The 10,906-nt window shown below is 55.5% G+C and overlaps 1 protein-coding gene across 5 annotated transcripts; it reads right to left on the bottom strand.

Annotated features, from left to right (window-relative positions):
- Positions 1-586: 586 nt before the first annotated feature.
- On the bottom strand, positions 587-7,307 carry FUOM (fucose mutarotase). Of its 5 annotated transcripts, none has more exons than XM_066355194.1 (7): positions 7,208-7,307; positions 6,588-6,643; positions 6,134-6,210; positions 4,555-4,625; positions 4,283-4,381; positions 3,563-3,636; positions 587-3,308 (listed from the first exon to the last, which is right to left on the bottom strand). In XM_066355194.1, exons 2-7 carry the CDS (start codon positions 6,617-6,619, stop codon positions 3,242-3,244), a joined length of 420 nt encoding a protein of 139 aa, XP_066211291.1. In that variant the 5' UTR covers positions 6,620-6,643; positions 7,208-7,307; the 3' UTR covers positions 587-3,241. The 5 variants fall into 5 exon arrangements, with proteins under 5 accessions (XP_066211291.1, XP_066211289.1, XP_066211290.1 ...); XM_066355192.1 differs by lacking the exon at positions 7,208-7,307 and adding an exon at positions 6,772-6,992; XM_066355193.1 differs by lacking the exon at positions 6,588-6,643 and having other exon boundaries at positions 6,134-6,202; positions 7,208-7,306.
- Positions 7,308-10,906: the final 3,599 nt, after the last annotated feature.

Genomic DNA, 10,906 nt, shown 5'->3' with positions numbered 1-10,906 from the left:
GCTGCTCCTTGGCCTGGGTAGATCGGGCGCTCAGGCTTCCACTCCCCTCCCCTTCGGTGAACTGGGTTGAGGTTCATCTGGGTTTGGCCCCCAACCACTCCAGAGGAGGGCCTCCTCGCGTTTGTGTCTAAAGCTCCTGGGCTGTCAGCTTACGTTGGACAAGCCTGTCATTCGCGGTCACTGTTGGACCCCAGCACCTGGTCAGTGGGCAGAGAAGGCACTCAGCAGGTGTTTGCTGTCATGGCAGACGTGCCCGCCCCCCCAGGGCTCAGCCTGGCTCACAGCTGGAGGACAGCAATGGCAGCAGCTGTAACACAGCCCCAACCCTTCTACTGTTGAACGGCGTCCCATGGTCGGATGTGCCTCCATTTTACCTATGCGTCCACACAGGCCTCTGGACTGTTGCTGGTTTTGTCTGTTAGCGTTGCTGTGGGCACTCTTGCAGTCCTTGTGTGAACACAGCCTTTCATTCCTCTCGGGTAGGTACCTAGGAGTGGTGTTGCTAGGTCAGATGGCAGTTCACGTTTCACTTTTTAAGAAAACGCTATACATCTCTTTCTTTTAAAGATTTTATTTATTGATTTTTGAGAGAAAGAGGGAATGGGGGGATCATCTACTGGCAGTTGCTTCTGGATAGGCAAGCCTGAGGTGTTGAATCAGTGATCGCCACCAAAGTCAGGCAAAAATGCTAAATATGTTTCCAATGTGGCTGTACCCCGGTACAGTCCCGCCAGCAGCGTAAGAGGCTTCAGTTTCTCTACACCTTCGTCAGCACTTGAAACTGTTTTTAAAAATCTGTATGTTTGCCAGTCCCACCCCCATTTGGCCATGGATTTAATCACTCATGCCCAAGTAATGAAGCCTCCATAAAAACCCCAAAAGGACAGAGTTCAGAGAGCTTCCGGGCTGGTGAGCACATGGAGATTTGGGGGGAGAGGGGCTCCCAGAGAGGACATGGCAGTGCTGTGCCCTTTCCCCAGACCTTGCCCATGCGTCTCTCCCACCTGCTTGTCCTGCACATCCTTTTATAGTCAGCCTGTGAGCTAGTGAGTAAAACGTTTCTGAGTTCTCTGAACCACTGTGGCACTTTGTAGAACCCGAGGAGGGGGTCATGGGAGCCTCCAACCTACAGCAGGTGGGTCAGAAGCCCAGATGACAACCTAGACTTGTGACTGGAGTCTGAAGGTGAGGCTGGGTGGCAGTCTTGTGGGACTGAGCCCTTAGTCTGTGGGTTCTGAGGCATCTCCAGGTACATGGTGTCAGAGTTGAGTTGAAGTGGGGACACCCAGCTGGTGTCGCAGAATTGCTTGTGGTGTGGGGACCCCCCCCCACTTTGTTATTGGCGACCAGATTCATTGAAGGCTCTGGTGCCAATACTAAACAGGCAAGAGACTGAGTATTGATGTCACCAAAGAAAATAGATGGAAGGCAAACAAGCCCATGAGAAGATGCTCCACATCAGTAATCACCAGGGAACACTAATCAGAGTCGGAGGCAACACCACCACACACACACTCACCAGCAGCAGATGGGAAAGACCAGCACCCAGAGCTACCAGAGTCAGGACGAGTCAGAATCTCACTCCCTGTGCTGGCGATGTCAGCTAGGACAGTGACTTTGGAAAACAGTTTGGAAGTTTCCTAAAAGGTTATACATCATGTGACCCAGCCATTCCACTCCAGGCTCCTGTCTGTCCGCAGACTTGGCTATGCACACTCACAGCAAGTGTACCTCATAGCCACACACCAACACAACCCAGCTCGTGTGTGCACTTGATGGGGAACCCTTCACTCAGCAGCAGAAGGGAGTTATAGATACAACACAGTCTCATGAGAACTAGAGTGAAAGAAGCCAGCCAACAGAGCACACACTGTCCCATTTGTGCGACATTCCAGAACATGCAAACTAACCTGTTCTGACAGAAAGCAGTGTGTGTGGGGGGGGAAGGCGTGGGGTGACAGTGGTGCTGCATGGCTCTCTTGAGTGTAGACAATTTCCAAACATATTTAACTGTACACTTGAAATGTGTCAAGTTAATCATATGTCAATTAAACCTCAATAAAGCTGTTTAAAGAAAGGCCCTGTGTGGCTAGTAGTAGCCATGGGGTCTGAGGGTAAACCCTGGCAGTGATGGCCCAGAACAGGGTCCCTTACCCAGGCTGAGGCCCAGATCTTCACCCAGTGGGCTCCTGACTCTCTTGAGATGTCAGTACACTAGCCCTCACAAAGGAGCAGCCTCCCCCTGACCCCGAGAGACAGGGACCTGGAAGCCCACAGTCATCCAGCTCCCACATCCACGTGACGATAGAAAGATCTGGAGGAAGAGGAACCTTAGGGGGAGATCCTGGAGTGCAGGACAGTGGTTGGTGAGAATTTCTTCCAGCCTAAGACCCAATCTGAGCACCATGCTGGAAATCACTGCAGCCTCACAGGCACCCCTTTCAGCCTAGCCCTCTGCCTGGGCAGCACCCCCCCCCCCACACACACACCTTTCTTTCTCAGGACAGCTCAGGCTTCTGTGTATTAGTAGGCACCCAACCACTGGGCTGAGGGAACACAGGTATGGGGTTCAGCCAGCACCTCAGGTAGCTCACGCCCTCCACCAGGGGCCGCCCCACCATCTCACTAGCACCCCAACACATGACCACCTCCCAGAGTCTCCAGACCAGCCCTTGCCACCTGTTCTGTCTTTGGGACTGAAGGAACAGCCTTGGTCCCCTCTGTAAGGGTCACCTCAGCGTCTGCAGTCCAAGGGACTGATACAGAAGCGCCCACCCCACTCAGGGCCACCTAAGGAGCCGCTGCACCCACCTGCAGGCCTCTTGTGGTATGCTGAGTCACCACAGCCCCCACCTGCAGGCCTCTTGTGGTATGCTGAGTCACCACAGCCCCCCCTGGGGCCCCTGCTCAGGTCCCCAGATCCTTAGGCTGCAGCCTGCATGAGGTGGGCCCTTGTCTCAAATCCAGGGGCTTGCTGAGCAAGGTTACTTTCCACCTAGGGGTCCATCTCGGGCAGGTGGGGGGTGTGCTCTGGGAAGCCAGCAGCAGCCTCCCCGCGCTCAGCACAAACAAGCCTTTGTGAGTGAAAATGGCGTTGTTGTCTCAAACTTTGGACTGAACCGTGACAAGTCATTATACTTTTCTATCATTTTTCAGATTGGGAGAATCCCAGAGCTTCAGCAGCTCCTTCAAGCCCTGCTGATGGTGTTGTCGGGTTCAGGCGTCCTGACTCTTCACCAGCCTAGACCAGAGCTTCAGGGGCCAGCACCCCCTTCTTCAGGATGAGGTTTCCGTACAGGGCCGTCTCCCTGCACAAGGAACTGAGTTGAGCCCTGAGCTGGGCCAGGGCACCCAGATCCCTGCTCTGCATCACCCACTGGACAGCTCAGGTCCTCCATTCCCTGGAGGACATCTGTCTCAGTGGGCAGGGGCTGAATGGAGGGTGGGGGACCTTTGGAATGGGGAAAGAGGTCCATATTCAGCCCAGACCCAGTTGGATCCAACTAACCCATCAGGATCCATTAGGACCCATCAGGACCCGGTGAACCCAGCAAGAACTCACCCAGTTGCTACAACAGCAAAAGCCTTCTTGGCCTCCTCATAAAACTCAAACCTCTCTATCTTTGTCAGGCGGCTCTGGAAGACAAACCAGGATGGTTGAAGGACCCTGCCCAGAAATCCTCACGGGCCCAGCAGGGCCATAGGAAGCATGGTCTCTCTGAGCTTCATTTCTCTGGTTCTTCCAGGCATGCTTTGCCTCCTACCTGCAAGGACTAGGGACCCATGGGGCTGTGAAGAGTGAGGTGCCTGCTGCACTTGGTGGCCACCTGCCTGGAGTCCCTGAGTCCCTCTGATTTGCCCTGGGGCAGGGATAGGGGAGCCACTGTCCAGGACAGGAGCCCCATGTGTCCTCTCCTTGGGTAGGTTTTGCCCAAGACCTTCCTATGTGGGTGGTCCCAGGAGGACAGGCTGCTCTCCTTGCCTGGGGTAGGGGGTGGGGAGATGGGGAGTGACACACAGAATGAGGCTAGGCCCTGCTTGCCCCTGGCTCCACTTGGACAGGCTGAGATGGATGAGGGCCCCCAGGCAGACAGGTCAGACTCTAGGGGGAGGTGAGAGGCTGGGGGCAGGGTGTGAGCACCCCCCAGGGTCTTCCACTGCCAGTGAGTTGGTGCTCAGACAACCGTGGGGCATAGTGTGGGGTCCATCTTTTCTTCCTCCCAGGCTTTTAAGGAGGTTCAGAGGGTTCCAATTCCATTCTCAGTGTGGGCCACAGGCTCACCAAGCAGCCAGCCTCCCAGAGGATGGACTGATAACTTCTCCACACTGGAGTCTGGAGGCCCTTCTCCTTGTCGCTGGACACCAGCTCCATGACAACAGCCTGAGGACAGAGGGGTCAGCTCTGCAGTCCACCCGCCCAACTTCCTTGGGTGCCTTCAAGCCCCCCTTGTTGGGTGATGGTTAGGGCTCCTCTGATAAGGATGAGAACCCTTTGGGGACACATGCTGCCCCCAAGGCAGGTGGACCCTTTGAGGTCTGGTAAAGGGGCCTCACCGGGTTCTCCACATAGGTGTCCAGTGGCAGCAGCTTCAGAATGGCCTCCAGGAGCTGTGGGATGCCCAGACCTGAGGGCAGAGTGCTTGCCTCAGACTCGGGCTCTCTTGCCCAGCTGCCCACAGTGCCACCTGACCACTGGGCCTGGCCTCACCTTTCACACTGGGCCACACTAAATTAGCAGGGACAGACCTGAGCTAAGAACAGAGGGACCACAGGCAACTGCCACCCACTTGGTGACACTTATCAAGGTCACACTGGTGTTTCCTTACTCTGGTTGCTGCATCTGCCACTGTCCTGGCACTGGGCCAACTCTGCCCATCTCCTGCCCTCTGCACCTTGCAGGTTGTTGGTTGTGACCTCAAACTCCCATCCACCAGGTGGGGCACTTGGCCACAAACAGTGGGGTCTGGGAAGAGGCCTCTGTGCCCAAGGTGTACTCAAACCTGTTCCACTTGGCTTCCAGGGCCCTGCTCTCCCTTAAAGTGCGTTTCTGATTGTTAAAGTAACACCTGCTCATGGTACAAAACTGGGAAAGACAGAAACCTATGAAAAGAAAGACCTGTCTGTGACCACATAAAGGAAACCCTGCCACCTTCTAAATGCATTTTCTTCTGCCCTTTTTCTTTTTGTTTCTACCTGATTAGGCTTTTCTGCATGTTTGACCCTGAATCCTAATTGTTCTCCACTAATGAGTTCAGTGTGAGTGTCGCTTTAGTGGCTACACCGTGATTTACTTGGACACTCCTCATCTTTTAACATTCTGGCTTTTCCTACGGCCCACCTTGTGCCACCCTCCCTGGCGGGGAGAGCACCCGGGGTCACCTGGCCCAGAGTCTAATCAAGGCACGGCTGGTTCAGCTGAGTGGGGCATGGTTGCTAAGGCTGCTGGGTCAGGAGCAAGTGACCACTGGCCTCCTCTGTCCAGAGGGACTGGGTTTAACCTGAATTTTATTTCTGTGACACAGTGGCCTTGTCTCTGCAGGGAGAGCCTGTTTCTGCCTCATAGTATCTCAAGGCAAGAAATGAGAGTGGATGGGGAGTGTGGGGGGCAGGCACGGTCAGAGCCTGGCACCAGCCCAGCTACGGGGCAGTCTGGGGCCCCACGGTCCCATCACTCTCAGTACTCTGCTCCTACATCACCTCTGGGACCTGGCTCAAAGCTCCTCCTGACCTCACTTCCCATCCACCGTAAGGATCAGGGGGTCTCTGAGCATGTGGACACCTGGAGCCTTTGAGGCCAGTACTGGGATTTTTACATCAGGTAAAGGCTGAACACCTGACCTGACCGGGGGGAGGAGGGGGACACCCCTGCTCAGTCAGCCAACAAGGTGCCTAGCTTCTGTTTCCCCACTTTACAGAAGTCATCAAGTGGTGTCTGAAATGGAGTAGGAGGTCCGGGTCACCTCTGGGGGCTGTGGACTGCAGTGAGCACCTTGAGGGTTCTGGCACATGGGTCGCTGGTGTGGCTTGGGGAATGGGTGGAGGTGGCCACAGAGCTGTAGCCCCTGGGGAGCAGAGCCAGGACCTCCGCACTTTTCCCAGCCCGGTCTGCCAGGGGTAGAGCCGGCGTGCTCACCATCCGCGCGGATCTCCTCCGGGCCACACTTGCAGATGGAGGCGGTGGGGAAGTTCACGTCTGCAAGAACTGAACGGGCCCTGGCCAGTTGGCTCAGTGGTAGAGCGTCGGCCTGGCGTGCAGAAGTCCCGGGTTCGATTTCCGGCCAGGGCACACAGGAGAAGCGCCCATCTGCTTCTCCACCCCTCCCCCTCTCCTTCCTCTCTGTCTTTCTCTTCCCCTCCCGCAGCCGAGGCTCCATTGGAGCAAAGATGGCCCGGGCGCTGGGGATGGCTCCTTGGCCTCTGCCCCAGGCGCTAGAGTGGCTCTGGTCGCAGCAGAGCGACGCCCCGGAGGGGCAGAGCATCGCCCCCTGGTGGGCGTGCCGGGTGGATCCCGGTCGGGCACATGCAGGAGTCTGTCTGACTGTCTCTCCCCGTTTCCAGCTTCAGAAAAAAAAAAAAGAACTGAACGGCTAGCTAGATTAGACATCCTGGGGGTTCGCATGGGTGGACGCAGACAGTGGGTCACCTACGGAACGTTTGACCACGCCGGCTGCCCTCCCCAAGCCCTCCCGACAGGGAGAGAGGGAGGGGTAGGAAACCCACGGCCTGGGAGGTGAGGCAGTTACCAGGTGCTGGAGAAACTGCAGGGATTACCAGGACGAGGGCGGAGCTCCAGCCACAGCCTCCACACTGAGTCCCGCCCATGGCCGGAAAAAGGAGAAACAGCCCCAGACACAGGCGGATGTGACCCCCTCCAGGGCCATCTGAAGTATGAGCAGCACACAGGGCCCGAGGCCGGAGAGGGGACCTTGCTCCTCAGGTACCCTCTTCTATCCCCTTCACTCTCCTGCCACGCGAAATCCAACCCGAGCCGAGGGCCACGCGTCCTCGTGACCGCCTGAGGCCAACCAAGGCCCGGGCTGGAGCCTGGGCTTGCCGGGAGTGGGTGGAGACCTACTCCGAGGAGGGGCCCTGTCCCCACCTCAGGACAGCTTGGGCCATGACCCCTGCGGGACCCCCCCCCCCCCGCCTCTCCCGACGTCTGCCCTGAGGGTGGGGGTTCCTGAGGCTCTGTCCCTAGTCGGCTCACCAATCGTGTCCCCGTGCCCCATCCGCGCAAGGGTGTAAAGCAGCTCTGGGGACAGCAGCGCTGGGACACCCTTCAGCACCACCATGTTCGCGGGAGAAGCGGGGCGGAGCAGCAGGGCGGGGCCGCCGAAGGTGGGGCGGTGCTAGGTGTGGTGTGGGAGGTGGGGCAACACCGGGTCCATGGCACCCTTCAGAGCCTGCATCCTTCTCCAGGTTCAAGACCCGGACACCCACGTGTTTCTGGTCAGAGCTCCCTAACCCCTCCCCACTTACGCCCCTAGCCCGCGGGATCCCTGGGGAGACGAGGTAGTGGACTTACTCCCTGGGCCTGCCCTGGAGGGGACTGGGAAGGTTAGCAGGTGGGGCACCAGGATGTGTGGGGGGAACACCTGAATGGGATTCTCTCCAGCACCGACCACCAGAGAGTGGTGGGTCAGGAGCTTCCAACTGAGACCCACTGTGGTGTATCTGGACTCCTGAACCACATAGACTGTCAGAAATAACTAATGATTGCTGTATTAAGCCCCTAAATTTAGGAATCATTTGTTATGCAGCAATAGCTGACTAATGCTGATGGCTCTTGTGCCTTACAGACACTGCCCTTGGCATCCAGCCCTTTGTATGCTCTCTCCCAAACCCCTCTCCCCACTCAGGCTGGGGGGCAGACACCAGTGCAGGTGCTTGTGAGTGTGCTGGCTTAGTCATACCCTCGCTTTGAACCCACCACCAAACTCACTGCCCAGCCTGTAGACGGGCTCTGGCTCAGCGCCAGTGAGTCCTTGACCCTCCGTGCACTGGCTCCTCAAGCTTTACCCTGCAGGGCTGCTCACTTGCCCAGCTACCTGAGTACTTACTGCTGCCTGCCCGGCAGGAGACTGCCCAACCCAGAGCCTAGACAGGCCAGCCCAGGCCAGGCTGTCTCCCTCCAGAGCCCACCATTGTCCACTTCGTTTCCAAATACACATCGAGCTGTGTGGCCAGAGCTGTGGCCAAAGCACTCAACCCTGAGGTGACATAACATATTCAGAGGACTGGCAACTCCTGGGAAAGTTCTGTACATGAAAGTCAACAAAGCCACCGCAAAAAATCAGAAGAAAACAATGACGTCTCCATGTTTTACAACTTGGCCCCTGGGAGCCTCAGTTGCTTGAGGGAGTCAGGTTGTAAACACAGCCTGTTGTCCAGCAGTGCCCTGAACACACAGCGCTGGCTGGGCCATGCTGGACAGAGTGGAGTCAAGAGCAAGCCGGGGGAGGCCAATCAGCAGGGCCAGCACCCGGGCCACCGAAGCAGCCGACTGCACCCAGGGTGAGGGTTGTGCCAGAGCAGTTTCCACTCTAAGATTTAAGTGAAGGCTCACAGTTAACATTCCCCAAAGCTTTGTGTTTTTAGTACAAGTATATGAGGGGAAAGCCAGTTCTACATAGATGAGAACGAGAGGTTTCAGCTTCAAATACAAATTAAACTCCCAAGACAATATGGGGCCAGAGGTCAATGAACTCAAGAGGGGGGGTGGCTTACTCTGGGGTTTGTGGTCCCCAGACAGACCCATTTGGGGTTTGTCAGCAAAGTCATCAGTCACAGAAAAGCACATGGTCACACTACAGTCTCCTGACAACTGAGGTCCCCCAACACCCTCAAGCTCTGGGACTAGCATGATACCTGGGAGGTCCCATTCTACCAGGCCGAGGGGCATGGGCTCCAAATAATGGAGCTAAATAAAGTTCTGGAATCCAAATAATGCTGTGGTTATAGACCTCTGAGATGCAGAGATTTCATGCTGGGTGTGGTGTGAACCATTCTTGGCTTCTGGCTGAGCACAGCTGCTAAGATAAGGGTGTAAAATCTCAATAGGATCCTAGAACTGGACCCACTCAACTCCGGGCACCTGCTGCTCAGAATAAAAGTACCAAGGCCATTCACTGCCCAATGCATCGAAAAGTAGACCAGTGAACAGCTTTCTCGATTTATGGCTTCCTCCCTGGGTTCTTCGCACATCCACTTGAATCTAGGGCAGGTGGCATGCCATGAAGCAGATCCCTGGTTCCACATTCAGCTTCAGTATTCCACATCTACCGCAATGCAGAACGCCTGGTCTCTCCACCCCATGGGGACGGCCCAATCCAAGCAGTCAGCCTGAATCCAGTTCCCTTTGTACCTGTTGGAATCCATGGGAGTCCGAAAGACCAGAGTAACAGGCTTTATTGAAAGGAAGAAAGGAACCCTGCCGGGCACTTCTCCTGGGGGAGAAGAGCACCAGTTACAGACTAGGGGCAAGTTATATAGTGTTTGGGAGAGCCTGAGGGGATACTGAAGCAAAAGTCCTGGTATGTCCGGAATGCTCCTCCTTGGGGGGCTTCAAGCATGTGGGTGTTGAATCAAAAATCCTGGTATGTCCGGAGCCCCTCCTTGGGGCAGCTTGTCAGCTTTTGGAATTCCTCTGTCTCAGGGGCAATAGTCCAGTAAGGGTGAGGTCTGACAGATAAGCGGAACAGCAAGAGGGCAGTTTGGAATTCACGTATCTATCAGTACCTACTTCTGTAATATGTACATGCCAAACAGAAAAGATCCTGAGGCTTATCTGAAAATAATGTCACCATGCCAGTGTTCAGGATGGCCCCAACAGCACTGTCTCTGCTGTTGGCACTGGGGTATGTGGCTGATTTCTCAAACTGCCCCCTTCTGAAGCCTGATCTGGATTCTGTATGACAACACAACAAAGCTAATACCTGCAGGCAAACGGCCTGCACAGTGTGTCACTCACGTTGGCCAGGGCCTCACTTTGCTGCATGAATATAACCAAAGCACAATGGCACATGACCTTGGGTGTTCAGACAGCCGGAGCTTTGAAGTCATTTTATTTCAAGGTGGGTTTCTCCTTGCTGTTCAGCTCAGGTCCAGGCAGGGAGTGTACATACTTCTGGCCCCACCCCACCCCAAGGCCATAACCACACATAGAAATGACCTCAGCCATGTTCCACTCATTGGACTATTTGTCCACACCTAGCGGCAGGCACGATGGAGGAAGCACCCACATCTGGTGCTCTCAGTTCTTCACTGAGCTGGAGGGACAGTGGGCTCCCAGGGAGAAGAGCCCTGAGGCTCAGCTCCCGGAAAAGGCCAGGTGCATGTCTTATAGGCAGTCTTTGCTTTGGCAGAGTTCTGCCCTGGGTTTAGAGGTGGTATGAGAGGTTGGTCCATCTTCACAGTGCAAGACTGATGTGTAACACTGGGGGGTCATGTGGCAGCCCGCAAGGGCTTTGCCCCCCTTGCCTGGGCCTATCTGTTAAGTGGCTTTGCTGTGTGCACCAGTGTAGAAAGCCAGTGGAGTCCCTCACTTTGGGAGAGTCTGAGGGTGTTCTGAGGCCTGGGGGCTGTGACCTGAAGCAGTAATTGGATGCAGTCTAAATAAATCCTCAACACCTGGGAAAACGTAAATTACAGTATACCAGTACCATAAAACATTGCAGGGCCATTTAAAAGAATGCTAATAGGAACACTGTTTAGCAATGAAAAGAAACTATTACACGTTTCTACCTTGAAAACATGTACTAAATTCAGAGACAGGAGGGAAGTAGTGCAGACGGTGCCAGGGGTGGCACACGCGCGGGGGGGGGGGTGTGATGGGGGAGAGAAGCGAGAGTTAACGGGGACACATGGGGGGGTTGATGAGACAGTTTGGGGGTGGATGGCAGTGACA

This window comes from Saccopteryx leptura, chromosome 13 (genome assembly GCF_036850995.1).
Source record: "Saccopteryx leptura isolate mSacLep1 chromosome 13, mSacLep1_pri_phased_curated, whole genome shotgun sequence".
Classification (NCBI taxonomy): domain Eukaryota; kingdom Metazoa; phylum Chordata; class Mammalia; order Chiroptera; family Emballonuridae; genus Saccopteryx; species Saccopteryx leptura.
The sequence above is the reverse complement of the archived record's forward strand: the minus strand, read 5'-3'. Positions and strand labels throughout refer to the sequence as shown.